The following is a 16690-nucleotide window of genomic DNA, read 5'->3' on the forward strand; positions in this document are numbered from 1 at the left end:
CATCAGTTATTCTTGACTCAAGACCCGAAAATGCGTGTCCAGATGGTGTTCATTTACTGAACATTAACCTCCTGTCCCATCGAGCCACATGTCTTTTTGTTTTTTTAAGAAGAACTAGGGGTTATCATTGTATTTGAATATAATGCTATATAGCATATAGCGATCATAGCAGCACCTTATGACTGCAGTCCTCTAAAACTTTTTTCCTTTAAGAGTGCATTGGAGGCTATATTAGAAATGCTCTGTATATAGGCAGTTCTGCTAACTTTAAAAATAAAAGTTTGTGGAGGCAGATATTTCATTATCAGTAGGCTGTACATCTACAGTGCCTGTAAAACGTATACACCCCCTTGGATATTTTCCCCTTTGATTGCTTTTAGAAATGGAATCACAGTTAATTCTACAAAGCAATGACAATTACTTAAAAATATATTATGTAAAATAAGTGACTGCATAAACATTGACTCCTTTAATAAATATTCACCCACTGCCCCTTCAAGTCGGGGCTAAGTTGATGTACCTTTGGCTGCATCACTACATTGAGTCTGCGTGGACAGGTCTCGATCAGGCTTGAACATCTGGACACTGCAGTATTACTCTATTCTTCTTTGCAAAACTGTTGTCTTTAAACCTTTTCTGTGAAGTTTCATTATATGCTTCAGGTCACTGTCTTGCTGGAAAATAAATCCTCTTCCAAGTCACAGTGCTCTTGTAGACTGAACTGAACCAGGATTCCCCTATATTACACTGCATTCATTTTACCCTCCATCTTTACAAGCCTTCCAGTCCCTGCTGCTGAGGAGCATCCCTACAGCATGACGCTGCCACCACCATGCTTCATGGTAGGGATGGTGTGGCGGTGTGCAGTGTTTGGTGTTTGCCAAACGTAGCCTCTAGTCTAATTGTCAAGAAGCATTTTGGTTTCATCAGGTCAAAGAACTTTCTTTCAGTTCACGTTGGAGTCTCCCACACCGTCAGGGTCTGCTAGTTTTCTACTTGGGTTCTCCTCTGTTTCCCCTCTCCCTTGTGTGTTTGTGTTTGTCTGTCTAGAGCTGGTCATGGCCTCCTGGCTCTGCTTCCCACCTCTGCTCCTGCAATGAGTCCTGTGACTCATTACCTTCAATCAACTCCACCCCCCTACCTGCTGTATAAAGAGATCAACTCATTCATTCTTTCTTTGCCAGATTGTTCAGGCATGTTCCATGGTAACACTTCAGGTCAAATATTTTTCACGGTTGCTGCTCTTTTCTTTGTGCCCAAGTCCATTACCTGCTGAACTTCTCTGTTCGCTGCGCCAAGCTTTCCCTGAGTTGTTTCCCATTTTTTGGATTCCTTTGTTCACACCGCTTCAGTCATCTTGCTATAAAACTCTGTCATTCCTGACCACGCCATCTTAGACAATAGCTTTTTAGACTCCAAGATTTGTGGAATGTTTGGTGAACCAGTGATTATACCTTTTGAGCTTTTTGTATTAAAAGAGTGGTATCTTGCATAGTGGGTCTATCTCTGCCAAAACTGAAACTTAACAGAACAATTTCGCCACATTACGGACCCCACAGACACCATTCCCGGTACCGCTCAATTACAACAAGCCTTGTCAAATCAAGGAGTTCTAACAGCTTGACTGAAAGTTGGTGTTGTAAGCCACCACCTCTGTTCAAAGATGGATGTTCTATCTGGATGGATGGCCTCTTTCTCACCTCTCTCAAACATCACGCTTCTTTGTCAAAAATGTAAACATTTGAGTCCTCAAAGGTGTGTCCCTTATCCTTGAAATGCAGATATACAGCTGAATCTTGTCCGGATGAGCTGACTCTCCTGTGCTGTGCCATGCGTCTGTGGAGTGGTTGTCTGATTTCCCCTATGTAAAGTTTTGAGCACTCCTCACTACATTTTACCGCACATACCACGTTGTTTGGTTTGTCTGTAGGTGTTTTGTCTTTAGTATGGGCCAGTCTTTGTCTGAGGGTATTGCTGGGTTTGAAGTGTGTCGAGATGTTGTGCTTTGAGAAAATCCTTCTGAGTTTCTCAGACAACCCCGCCACATAGAGAACAACAGTTTGATGTTGTTTTCTGTGTTTCCTAGTTGATTTGATGCCACACATTCTGCCCTGATGCACACATTTTCACACAGTTTTCATCAATGTGTTTCATCTGTCTTCCCTCTTCCTTGGAGGGAACACTCTCTGCCCGGTGATGTAGGGTCCTGATGACTCCAAGTTTGTGTTCCAAAGGGTGCTGGGAGTCAAAAAGTGGGTACTGGTCTGTGTGTGCGGGTTTCCAGTAGACCTCGACATTCAAATTTCCATCATCCTCGATGAGCTAATCCGATTCCTCCACCTCCCCATCAGATCCAAGCCACTTTAGTCGCTAACCATCTCTCTTTAACTTTGTTAGCTCTGGTAGATTCTGGTACTGAGGACAACTTCATAGATTGTGAATTAGCTACTCAGGTGGGGTTTTGAACTGCTTGCTTATCCCCATACTGCCACAGCTGTTGGTGACCATTTGTTAGCAAATGGAAAACAAAAAACACCCAAGGGGGTGATTACTTTTTATAGGCACTGTATTTTGAAGAAGCATGCAGCACTTTAAGTTTTGAAACAGGTCAACTTCAGCAGAGTGCTGAGTAGAAATGTTTTTTGGCATAATCTCCTGCTTCTGTTGGAATATGTTTTATAGGCTACAATATGTTTTACACAATAACATTAAAAGTCTCAGAGTTGTGCTCTCAGGAGATCGTACTAGAGTCTTTGCATATATCAATAAATACATTTGAATCCCACACCTTTCAAATGTGAATGGTGAGTCAACAGATCTGAATGCACCATATAGCGCTTACTCTGAGGGTCATTAAAACAAGGCACAAGATATTAACGATTTGCAAATCTGTTCACTTTAAACTAGATACTGTGGTGAGGAAATGTTAGGTGCAGTGTATCTATGCTGAGTAACCTGTTTACTGCCACACTTGTTGAAAGAGTCTACAGTTATGCTAGCAGCTCTGTGAAGCTGTACTTGTACTATTAGTGGCTGCTAACATTTGCTAATTCGGGAATGTCATGAGGTTTGCAGGTATTTGGTCAAAAACCAGAAGGCAAACTGAAATCCATGAATGTGTTTCCCAAATTTAACAGCAATCCATCCAATATTTAATGTAACATTTGACTACAACCTCCAATCTACAGAAAACATCTTCTGTTGTGACTGACTCGTGAGGAGTTTCAGACATTTAACCTCTTCAGAGTTTTACACAATCCATTAACTGGATCATTCGCTTGACTGAATTGTCAGGAACAACTGTTTGTTTCCACAGTGTGCACCAGTCTATACAAAGTAGAAAGTGTAGGTGAAGTGTGAAGTTGTTATTTACTCAGACTCACAGAGGAGCGCAGCACTTGCTGCTGTCACATGATGTGGAGAAGGCATGTCTATTTTTTACGGGGTGTTCTGCATTTTTATTGAACTGAAGAATACTCAGTTTCCAATGTTTGTCTGTATTGTTCTATTTAATCCCAACCCTTTTAATATTGCAACACTACTATAGTATTATTTCAATGTGTGCCTGGCAGTATCGCTGGCGACATTCTTTATATCTTTAACAGCAACGGAAATACTGGACACTAGACTAGATAAGTAACAGTGTTGTCAGTGGATGGTATACCAAATGGTACAGAGTTCTTAACAGAAAACAAGTCAGCATGTTAGTGATGCTTTACGAGCAGATGAAGGTTCACAGTTCTTAATGATTAAGTCAAGTTAGTTTGTATCACTATAACATACAATGTCACACTTGGTTTTACAGGGTCTATAAAAATGTAAAAAAAAAGTACATTGGACAAAGTTTCAAATTTCAGTATCTGCAGCCACTGTAATTTAGTTCAGAAGTACCAAAGATAAGAGATAAGACTAGAAATTTAGCTCAAAAGTGTTTAATTACTGAATCTAGGGGATCCTTCTCAAAAAAGTTCATGTTATGTGTTTATATTAGAAAACAAGTATTTGCATTAACCTCAAAAATGCAATCAATCAGGCTACACAGACCAGTACAATATGAAAATATATATTCTTATTTTCAAAGGCTGCAGCGGGGTCATTAATGGCATCAGTAATGGCACAGTAACTTACCTGAACAGAAAGGGTTGGTGGGGTTGAAGTTGATGGCAAATTCGTGTGACACCTGAGGAGCCAAAAAACTTATTATTTATCCTTCACTACATTGTAAAATATTGTTGAGAAATATTGTTTGTCCATTTCTCCTACACTTTCTCCCTCCCACCCCCTCTCTCGTTCACTCTCTCTCTGTTCACTGCTCTCTCTCTCCTTTGTCCTTTTCATCAGCTCAGTACCATGGCAACACAGATGGGTTGACAGTTGCGTAATCATGTAAATATGCATGTATAATGCTTACAGTTTTATCTGTGTGTGTGTGTGTGTGTATTTGTGTGTGTAATATACCCATATTATATAGGCTTGCTTTGAATGTAAGTTTGCATATGACAACCCCTTCTCTGTCCCTCTGTCACACACACATACATGCATCTCATATATCTGTGACTAGGACACACACACACACATGTAACAATAATAACAACAACAACACTAACGAGTACACACAAACCTTCCAGTCTGGTGGGAGCTGGGCTCCAAATCCCAGAGCAGGAAACATTTTGTCGCTGAGGAGGAAACCATGACAACAGATTGGAACGTTAGTTAAACCTTTTTTTTCATCCAAATTCAACATGCTGGATTTAGACAGCAGAGGAAATCTTGTTACCTGTTCCATAAAGAAACACATTCAAGGACATTTACAGAGAAACAAGCAGAGAGCTGGTAGAAAAAAAATGAATCATCTTAAAAATGCCATATCTATGTATTATATGTATGTATATATATATATGTATGTATATATATATATGTTTACTTTGAAAATCTTATTTTTTAACAAAATAGATAATTGAGAGTGTTTTAGTGTGCACCACTGACACCCATGTTAAAGATCTGTGGTTCTTGGGTAGTTGATGGGATTAAGATGGATATTAGGGGACAGATTAAGTCTAACTGCAACACCCACATGAAAAATGACAGGAGGGAAACTATGCCTTCGCCACTGTTAACTTTCCATTTCAGTACTGAAATTTCTGTACTGCCACTTCAGTATTTGTACAGACACTATGAGGACAATGCCTTTCTCAAGTGGTCCCAGGGCCATCACATGCTGTCAGTTAATGTTGATCTTAGCTCTCAGTAAAACAACACTACAACCTACACTACACTACAACTCATCTTTTGATACTGTATTCCAAGAAGACTGTATTAGATACTCACGTATCATAATCCTGTATGATTTGTCCCACAGCTAATATAGCAGCGAGATACTCATTGGTGCCCAGTGGGTTAATGTAGTGGAGGGAGGAGGGCTCTCGAGGGTTCCCGTTAGATGCTGTGAAGTCTATACCAACCTTAGAGAAAGAACGAAGCGACAGAATAGAAGTCAGTTTAGAAACCTGTAGTGCTGTTGATTTAATGACAATGATTTTAATGGGTAAGAGATAGTGTAAACTTTGTGGTTTCTAGTCTGTTTCCTTTATTTCCTTCTCCACTACGTATAACAACGTAGATTCACCTATGTCCACATTCATGCAGAAAACTTAGAAAAACAAGGTTGAACCTCTTTGGACATCAAAATGTTGCAAGAGGAGCCATCGCAGGAGTCCAGTTAACTCTGAATTCATATGCCAACTATACAAGATGTGAAGTCTGTACCACCCTATAGTTATTAAAGCTGTGAGGTTTAATATGTTATTCAGTTCAATTCTACTGTATATCGTCTGAATGTGCAATGAGGAATTTAATGTTAGCTCTCAATGTGATGCATTCTGCTGCTTTAACTGGAGCCACTAATAGTTTAGGTTTGTTTCATTGTTGATAATGCAGTGCAAGTGCAGTAATCACGATTATGTAAAATGACATAACTACAAATAACTTAGTCTTAGTGTCCAGATTCACAAAGTGATGCTGCAAAACAAATATGGCATGCTCACTCGTGAGTCCATGAGAGACCATACATATAAAGGTCTGGAGTTGGTTCTGAGTGTCACATTTGCGTTTGGTAGCTGTTCACAGAATTCTGTCATTGGTGAAGAAAAACACTTTCACAACATCTAGCCAAGACAAGAACACTCTTGAGGGAGTAGGCATGTCATTTTCAAAGTATGCAGTCAAGAGATGGCTTCATGAATGTAAATTCAGAGGCTTCACAACAAGGTGCAAACCACTAGTAACGCTCAAAAACAGAAAGGTCAGATTAAACTCTTAAGCAGCTAATAAATCCTGCCCAGTTCTGGAATAAGATTCTTTGGACTGATGAAACCAAGATTAATTTGTACCAGAATTATAGGAAGAGAAAAGCACAGAGAAGAAAAGGAACAGCTTATGATCCAAAGCAAACCGCATCATCTGTCAAACAAATTGGAGGTAGTGTTATGGCATGGGCATGTATGGCTGCCAATGGAAGCAGGTCACAGGTGTTTATTGATGACCTGACTGCTAATAATAGCAGGATGAATTCTGAAGTGTTTAGGACCATACTGTCTGCTCAGATCCTGTCTGATAGGATGTTGCTTCAAATTACTGATAGATAATCACCCAACACATACAGCAAAGACAACCCAAGAGTTTTTTACTGTTTTCTGACTTTTAAGGTTGTTGACTAGTCTAAGTGTGAACCTCCTGTTTTAAAGTCAGAGAAATTAGCATTTAGGAACACGTAACTCTGCTGGTTACGTGGTTCACGTTCATATTTTAAAATACCCTTTAGATAAACCTTGACCTTGATCTTGTACATTGCGAAGCGAAGGGCTAAAGGAAAAAAGAGCATCTCTTCATCTTGGAGTGAGAGAACACTGACAAAAAATGGCCCACTCACATACCGTGTTTGAGAGCTCATTGATTTGATTTATGATATTGTGGTTAAGTTTTACAGTTCCATATGGCATGTCAACGTAATTTTGACATTTAACTAAAAAAACATATGGTCGTCTGTCTATTGAGCAACTTTATTAAGTCATCAAATACATTAAAAGCATTGTAATTTCAAACCAACAAAGGAAATGATCTGCTTTTTTTTATTCTTGGACATTTAAGGTTTTCAGAAATCAGGAAAAAAAGATAAACGAAAAAAAAAAGACCCTGAAACCACACAGAGGTATATTTTTAACACAGATGACCACAGGGTGACACTATGATGACATACAAGTACATACAAATATACAAATATGAACACACACACATACATTTTCAACACATGAACACAAAGCACAATGGCACAATCACACAAGGCACACAAATACACGCAGGCACACACATACAGCCTAACATAATATGAAATTAAGAGTGACAAGCTTTTCCTCAGGCAGAGAATAGTGGTTTGTGTGCTGACAAGAACATGACCCAGAAACTCCGCCTCCCTCCTATCAACTTAAAGGGAGCAAAAAACCTCTCATTCTTTCTCTCTATGTCTGGAATGTATTAAAACAACAATATTCTGCCTTGGTACAGACAAATACCGAAGAAAGAGAAAATGCCGAAGTGAAGAGAGAGCAAAGGCTGTAGAAGCGTGAGCATAAGGGGGAATATTGGGCAAATGAGATAAAGAATGACAGAGAGAGAGAGAGAGGGAGGACGGAGCATGAAGACTAGTGGGAGTGACGGACACAGAGATACAGGGTGACAGAATTAGGGTGCTGTTGTGTAGTTTGTATATGCCGGAGCATGTGTGTTGGTCCTGAAATAACGTGAAATTGGACACATAATATCCTTGGTTCAGGGTGCTGAGCGAACAAATCATATTCACAGCTAGTTTCTGGATGTGAATTAGCAAAACAGCTGAACGGACTGCTGAGGATTTTGTCAGTGTATCAACTTCTTCCGCAATCCAAGAAATTGCAATAACACACTGACAAGTGGGGACATTGAGTCCGAGAGGACCATGTTTTCCACCTCCATTTTGGAAGCTGCTGTTCGGAGCTGTGGCTGTAATTTCTCTGGTGCCTGTCGTGGTGGGAACCCCCGAACCCGGTGGTGGACACCGGAAATAAGCATGCCATTAAGCTGAAGAAGGAGTCCTATCGAGCCGGGTTGGCTTGTGGGACTCCGCTGCTGACTTCGACTGGAGACATTGTCAGACGGTGGAAGGAATACTTTGAGGGTCTCCTCAATCCTGCTGATGCGCCTTCTGTCATAGAAGCACAGGCTGGCAACATCGTGTGGCAGTTGGGGACAGTGCCTCTGGACTGGCAGACCGGGGTGGTGGTCCCTCTTTTTTATAAGGGGGACCGGAGGGTGTGCTCTAACTATAGAGGGATCACACTCCTCAGCCTTCCTGGGAAAGTCTTTTCCAGGGTACTGGAGAGGAGAATTCGGCCAATAGCCGAACCTTGGTTTCAGGAGGAACAATGTGGTTTTTTCCCTGGTTGTGGAACACTAGACCAGCTCTATACCCTCCACAGGATGCTTGAGGGTTCATGGGAGTTTGCCCAACCAGTCCGCATGTGTTTTGTGGACTTGGAGAAGGGATCCGACTGTGTTCCCCTCGGCATTCTGTGGGAGGTGCTCCGGGAATATGGGGTCTGGGGACCGTTGCTAAGGGCCGTGCAGTCTCTGTACTCCCAGAGCAGGAGTTTGGTTCGCATTGCCGGCAGTAAGTCAGACGTGTTCCCAGTGCATGTTGGCCTCCAGCGGGGCTGCCCTTTGTCACCGGTCCTGTTCATTATTTTCATGGACAGGATTGGATGGACAGGTGCAGACAGGGGCCGGAGGGTGTCTGGTTTGGGAACCACAGGATTTCACCTCTGCTTTTTGCTCTGGCATCTGTTTCGGGCACATCCTTGACACCTCCCTAGGCAGGTGTTTCAGGTATGTCCCACCGTGAGGAGGCCCCGAGGAAGACCCTGGACATGCTGGAGGGACTATGTCACTCGGCTGGCCTGGGAACACCTTGGGGTCCACCCGGAAGAACTGGAGGAAGTGTCCGGGGAGAGGGAAGTCTGGACATCCCTGCTTAAGCTCGGATAGTCTCGGATAAAGCGGAAGAAAATAGATGGATGGATGGATATTTCACATTTGATGTGAAAGAAGAAAATTTGCTTCTTTTCTACATCTTACATAATAATACTTAATATTTGGGCGGGTTTGAATTGTCAGTGTGATTAAACACACTAAAAAGATATTTAATGATATCACATTGTACTATAGAATTTTGCAATAGGCATTTTTCATTGTTTTGTAAAGTTGTACAGTCCAAATTATTGATTGATTTATCAAAAAAAAAAAGAGGGGAGTCTGATATGTAATTTAAGTTAACACGAGTTGTAATGTTAACCTAACTGACAAAGCCATCAGATTCTACAAACAGGCCTGGCTGTGCTGATCTCTGAAAGAATACAAAGCACTGCCAGATCCAAAACAGAGATATTATATTAGTAGTGTTACACCATCCAATTTTACACAACCCTGCTTTGTTTTGACATTTTGGCATGACCAATAGCCACTTAACAGCACAGAAGTATTCAGTGTGTCTCCAAACCAGCACCACTGCTTTTTTATGACATGACAGCTTTGATGTGACCAGAGAGTTAACCTTAGAAGGACCCCGCAGGTCTCTCAGTAGGATTACAAGGGTCAAAGCATTCTTCAACACCACACCTACCTGCTAGAACAAAGAATATTCCAAACTGCCACTGATTTCTTCCTTCCTATCAAAATGCTTAATACCATAGCTTTGACTATGCTATCTCTGAAGCTCTTAAACAAACCATGGCTTTCTTTACCCAGAGCCAGATCATGGTGAATGAGGCCCAGAATGCACTTTCAGAATTACTTTAATCACCCAGCCAACAGACTGATGACTGGATTCAGAAAGCAGGCTCCAGTATCCCTGCTCCAGGTGAGATATTTGTTAAAATGCTTACTGATATCTATTATATGGACGTATCATAGAGGTTACGGCATCAAACATTGCTTGTATTGCTTGGATTGATCATTTCTGATTATAATCTAAATCTACTATTTGGTTTGCTGAAGATGAAACTGATGTTTCGCCTTTCCCTAAGTACTAAGTTGCACTGAGATATTCTCAGATGCATACTGGTGAGCAGAATGCAGAAAATCACTTGTCATACCTCTATTAAAGGGCATATAATGTAACTTTAACTGATTCAAATTCTCATATTTCAAGTAAAGCACGGCTCTCCTGTATGTATGGGTATTTATAAAATCTCCATGAACAGCTATACAGCTATACATGTAGACACTTGACATAACAAAATGAACAAAACAAATTTATATTGGCAAACATGTTTTTGTCTCTCACCTCTCAATCCATAGTAATGAGCTGTGTGCACGCTTGCATATATATGTGCTAGCAGGCAAACATGAATGTTTTCACCGCTAACTTGAATTTCCCTCTGGATCAATGAAGTATCTATCTATCTCTCTAAGGAGGAAAGGAGTGTATTTTTCGTTTGTTCTTATTGTATGTCAGTGATGTTCATTTTTCAGGCCTAATATCTGCTTATTTTGGCTTACTACGAACCTGAAAATGCATATGCCCTACACTGACAAATCAGTGGCACAGGGTCATCTACAAAACTATTACAGCAGTTTCCCTGCAGTCTCTGATGACAGACATTTTTAGTTTGATGGGTGGGAATTGGATGACACCGAGAGATGACACCATTCTCTTTCTTGCTTATTTGTCGCTCCAAGCTATTAGTAATTGCAAACACACAAGCAGACTAAACACAACATGACAAATACACAGTTTCAACACAGAATTAGAATGAATACATGGCGACAGAATAGCATCTTATTACTTTTCCAACCATTTCGAAGCATTTCAGCAAATGTCTGTGGCTGCAATAAATTAGAGGGATTCCACTGCTGCCAAATTACCATCAAATAACTCACATACAGACATTCACATTGGAGTTTTGTCAGCTGTGAATTATTGAGGTTCAGCCACTTTTCACACCAGGACAGACTCAGACTCATATCAGACTCATCTGAAGGTCAACAGCCAGAGAGATGAATGGAGAGTTTGGATATATACACTCACACACACACACACACACACACACATATGTACAGAGTTAAAAATAATGTATACACACATCAGGAAAAGACATGCATTAATATTTAATCTGTATTTACTTATTTACTGTATTTACTAATTTACTTATTATTTACTTCTATGCATACAATACAATACAATAACACTGCGTACTGTTGTACGATGTTCTCCAAACAGATGGCATTACCCTTTTTCCTGATGTGTATATACATTACTTTGGCAGACTCTGTATATGTTTGGAACAATAGCCCCTCTAAAATTGATCTTTTTGTGGACAGTGCTGCAAGCTCATTGAGAACACACTGGAAACACTTGACTCTATTGCCCCCCTAAAAAAGAAAATGATAAAGCAAAGGAGATTAGTGCCATTGTACAACTCTGAGATCCACAAATTAACACAAAATACACAAAAACTTGAAACTCTTCTGATCTGGCTCAGTGATCTCAAATCATACAGAAAGGTCTTACGGAATACCAGAATAGCCTATTATTCAGCTTTAATTGAAGAAAAATAAGAACAACCCCAGGTTTCTCTTCAGCACTGTAGCCAGGCTGACAGAGCATCATAATGCTACTGAGCTTTGGAAACAGCTGTAGGACCAGATAATTATCTTCACTGGTTTTCTCACATTGACCTTCATCAACTAAATTCACTGATCTCTTCACCTAAACCAACAACATGACTCTTAGACCCCATCCCAACTAAGCTGCTCAAAGAGGTTTTACCACTACTTAGCACTTCCCCACTAGACATGATAATTCAATTCAATTCAATTTTATTTAAACGGTACTCTATCTCTAATAACAGGCTATGTACCACAGTCCATCAAACCTCTCCTTAAAAAGCCTGCTCTTGATCCAGAGGTTTTGGGTAACTATAGACCAATATCTAACCTTTCCAAGATCCTTGAGAAAGCAGTTGCTAATCAGCTACGCGAATTCCTACATAAATAGTTTATTTGAGGATTTCCAGTCTGGTTTTAGAGCTCATCACAGCACAGAGACGGCACTGGTCCAAGTCACAAATGATCTTTTACTTGCATCAGACAAGGTTCTTGTCTCTGTACTCGTATTGTTAGACTTCAGTGCTGCATTTGATACTATTGACAATTATAATTTATTAGACAATTGGAAACACTTAATTGGCATCAAAGGGACCACATTATGCTGGTTTCAGTCTTATTTATCAGCTTGAACTCACTTCGTTCATGTAATGATGAATCCATCGTATACACAAAAGTTAGTCGGAATCCTCCAAGGTTCTGTGCTCGGACCAATATCATTCACCTTATTTATGCTCCCTATTGGTGATATTATTAGGAAACACTCTATGCATGTTTACTGTTACACAGATGACACACAATTATACTTGTCAATGAAACCAGATGAAGCCAATCAGCCAACCAAACTTCAGGCATGCATTAAAGACATAAAAACTTGGATGACTTGTAATTTTCTACTTTGAAACTCAGACAAAACTGAAGATAATGTGTCGGCCCTAACCATCTTATAAACAAATTATCTAGTGACATAGCTACCTTGGATGGCATTATGTTGACGTAAAGCCCCACTGTAACAAATCTGGTCAGTTTTGATCAGGATATGTCCTTTAACTCACACATAGCTCAAATTACAAGGACTGCCTTCTTTCACCTACCAACATTGCAAAAATTAGGCACATTCTGTCTCAAAGAGATGCAGGAAAAACTAGTCCACATATTTATTACGTCCAGGCTGGACTATTGCAACTCCCTGTTATCAGGGTGCCTCAGTAAGCCCCTAAAGACTCTCCAACTAATCCAGAATGCTGCTGCACGTGTACTGACAAAAACTCATATTAGAAAACATATTTCTCCTGTATTGGCTTCTCTACACTGGTAGCCTGTAAAATTCAGAATAGTTTAGAGTTTAGTTAGTTTAAAGAGTAACTAAACACCTAACACCAATAGATATTTAGTAGTGTTACTGAATGATTCAGGTCCAGACCTTGACATTTTGTGGAAAGTATTTGAAATTTTCATTTTGTGTTATAAATATTCATAGCTACTGCCCTCTACAGGTTGAAACCATGTTATTACAACTGAATTCTGTGAGTGGCTTAGCTGGAGGCAGGTGACATTTTGGAGTCAGTCGACATCGCCAACCTCCCAATTAAATTGAATTGAATTGACCTGAATTGAAATGAGTCTTTCACTAACAGCACATCAGCAGTAGCAGGCTGTCTCTTTGTGCTGGAGCATGTAACAGCTCCCACAGCCCTGAGGAGAGACTTTCCCTTCCTGGAGATTAGGATTAGAGCCATACTAAGTCTGACTGAACACCGCAGAAACGCTCTTTCAGCATGCGTGTGCGGGTGTATTTTTGTACACGACTGCTTCTCAATGTATGCGTGTATGTAAAATCTGTGCATAAAAATGGCAGCATGTACACAAGCAGAACATGTCATCGGTGACTGAGCATCTGCGTGAGATTATGTGTGCTTCTGCATGTGTCAACCAATGAGCATACGCAGGGAAGGTGCATGCTTAAAGATACTGTATGTGTATGTGTAGAGAGCGCACAGAGACGAGAGATGTGTGTGTCTGTATGAAGATACTGTGCTTGGATTTGGTGTTTGGGAGCTTGCATGTAAATTGGTTGCTGAGAGAACATGATGAGGATATTATATGTTTGTGCTCACATATGTCTATGTAAATGAGTTTATAAGCTGGAGAGAGGAAGTGTATCTGTGTTAAGACAGTATTAGGTGTGCGTGTGTGCATCAGTGACAGAGCTGCAGGTCTGTGACAAAAGGCAAAAGATTAGTAAGGAGCGGTGAGGATTTAAGAGTTCCCATTCTGCCTTAAATTTGTTCATCTCACCACTGCCAGAACAGGGAAATGTTCACATTGCACTAAAATTCTGCTCCTTACAAACAAGCAAGGCCCTGAGAGAGAAAATCAATCAGTCAATAACCCCCAAGCACCCATTTTCAAATTCTACAAACTGTGGCAATTCTATTGTAGGTGCATTGGATGTTTGCCTTTGTTGCAGCATCTTGATTCACTCAGCAGTGAAATACCTCCACGGGTCGTAGACTGACAGTGGATTTTTAAAGGCCAATACAACATGATAGTTTGGAGCAAGAAAAAGCCAAAGGTGTATGTATAGAGTATACATAGGTTTTCCTGCCAAATGGACTGTACTTGTATAGTGCTTATCCAGTCGCACTGACCACTCAAAGCACTTTACCCCACTGTTGCATTCAGAAATTGATGGAAGAGGTTGCTATCCATCAGAAAAAATGATCTAACCATTCGCACACATTGATACACTGATGACACAGCATCAGGAGCTATTTGGGGTTCAGTGGTTCTTGTTCAAGGACATGCAGATTAGAGGAGCTGGACACTGAACCATCAACTATCTGATGAGTGGACTTCCTGAGCCACAGCTGCCCTAAAGTGCAAAGTACATCCCTGCATGACTCCATCACCCACTATCCAATATCCACCAATATTGATAACTTCAGATTGATAACATCTGTTGCTGTCCAATTTCCACAGTTGCCAACTTACCAGCGCTGTCCAACCTTTTACTGAGGCACTCAACTGCTGGCTGGTGACAGAGGAAAGTTTTTCTCATTCACCTCAGTCATCCAAAAGAGAGCAGACTAGATGCTGAAAGTCTTCATGACCATACACTTCAAAGCACATCAACGCTGGACAAGTCAAAACTTCGCACTCTGAATTTAATTGGTCGTCAAGACCTAAATTATGCCATACAAAGGATAAGGCTTTTTGATTTGCCTGCAATTGAACATTTGCTAAACCTTGACTCCTCTGATTACAGCTGTCACGCCTGTACAGCTTTCTGTTGTAGTACTGCACATATGCATATGTTTACAGTGATTAACAGACAAAACTACATCTCAAAATTGTAGTAATCTTTGGAACAATGGGTCAGTGATTTCAAACTAAACATGACAAAAACAGCTTCTCAATTCTAGATGGTGAATGACAATTTTGCTAGCTGAAAAAAATATCTGTCACTAGTGTATTTCATCAGCTGTAGGTAACTGGCTATTTAAAGTTTCTTGGTAGTAGGTGACTTTTTAATGGTTCCGTATGACTTACTTAAAAATGAAAAACCTGCCAACCATACCAAAACTATATGTGTCAAAAAGTCTGCATCTTCACCAACTGATGGTTCAAGTACAAAACATAGACAACATGTGTTGTTCTTTAAAGAGTAACTAAACCCCCAGAGCCGTGACTTGGTAATCCTGTGGTGCTTTTGCAGCCAAGAAAGCAACAGTCTGACCCGTCTGGCCACTAGCTAATGAATACTAAAACTAAACACTGTTAAATCAAAGAACTCTCTAAAACACACATAGTTACGAGCATAAGCTAGCCTGCTACCTAACAACTGTCTAAAATCACTAACTAATTTACTAAATGCTATAAACACAGAACTAATCACAAAATTAACATCAAAGTATCCAAAGTATGCTAACATTACGATGAAACAAGTCAGTCACAATATCAAATCCATGTAATCCACTCAAACGTTTATAACTCTCAGTAAAGTGCCGAGACCTCAGTTTCACAAAATGTCAAGATTTGGAACTTAATCAATCAGTAATCATATTAAATACCTATTTAGATTGATTTTCAACAGAAAAAAGTGGTTTATGGGTGTAGCTACCCTCAAAACCTGAAGGAAAAATGTATAATTAAAATGTTACATACATGCAGTGACTCTAAGTATATTATTATGTTATTATATATACACAGGTAATAATACACTGTTCAGTTTTATTACTGGATCATAGTTTTTTTAAATTGTCAATTAGTCAAAAATAATTGTTTATTAAAAAAAATTAGATATAAGAAGAACAATTGAGTAAATTGTACTTAGTTACATTCCATCACTGGTTACACTAAATTTTAACACTTTAAGATTTTTATTTTTATTGCAATGGATGTTTATTGATTTATTGCATGTTTCCTTGCTGCCTACGTGTATGGTTTCAGAGGTTGTGCACTTTCGTGTTACAGTCAATTGACTGTTTGTTTATTTTTAACAAGGAGGACAGACTCCCTCCTAGCTAGGGAATATTGATCCAAACACAAAACATACAGAGGAGCTGCATTCACAATAAAGAATTAAAATTCAAGCAGGTCCAGTGCATTGCAATATAAAAACAATTATTTTCTGTGACCTCAGTTCAGATTTGAGTGAGTCTGTTTATGCTCTGAATTACTTTCTAGTAGTGGCCCTCCATATTTTCACTTTTCATAATCGCCACAGTCTCACATGTGAGACATACTAGTTTTGAACTGGCTGTGAGGAGAATGAACATGCAAGATCGTCTATTGTTGATTAAATGCTCTGTTTTGGTTTCTCTTTTTAAGGCTTTCTTGCGAAATTATTTGACTCTGAGTCACTTTGGCTTGCTTCTTTCTTTGATTGGCTGAGCAGCATCCTGTGACATGATTTACAACACATACAATTAAGGAGTCTCCTGGGCCAACAGTGCCGCAAATGTTAGAAATGCTACACAAGTTAAAATAAAAA

At 39.9% G+C, this 16690-nt stretch overlaps 1 protein-coding gene across 3 annotated transcripts in view; it reads right to left on the minus strand.

Annotated features, from left to right (window-relative positions):
* Positions 1–16690, minus strand: part of cpne2 (copine II) — a 48971-nt gene that overhangs the window by 11151 nt on the left and 21130 nt on the right. For all 3 annotated transcript variants that reach the window (XM_046393975.1, XM_046393973.1, XM_046393974.1), the window contains 3 exons: positions 5329–5462; positions 4622–4676; positions 4129–4180 (listed from right to left, as the gene is read on the minus strand). In XM_046393975.1, coding sequence (XP_046249931.1) covers positions 4129–4180; positions 4622–4676; positions 5329–5462 — 241 coding nt within the window. The remainder of the gene's footprint in view (positions 1–4128; positions 4181–4621; positions 4677–5328; positions 5463–16690) is intronic.

The sequence above is a fragment of the Scatophagus argus genome, chromosome 7 (assembly GCF_020382885.2).
Source record: "Scatophagus argus isolate fScaArg1 chromosome 7, fScaArg1.pri, whole genome shotgun sequence".
Classification (NCBI taxonomy): Eukaryota; Metazoa; Chordata; class Actinopteri; family Scatophagidae; genus Scatophagus; species Scatophagus argus.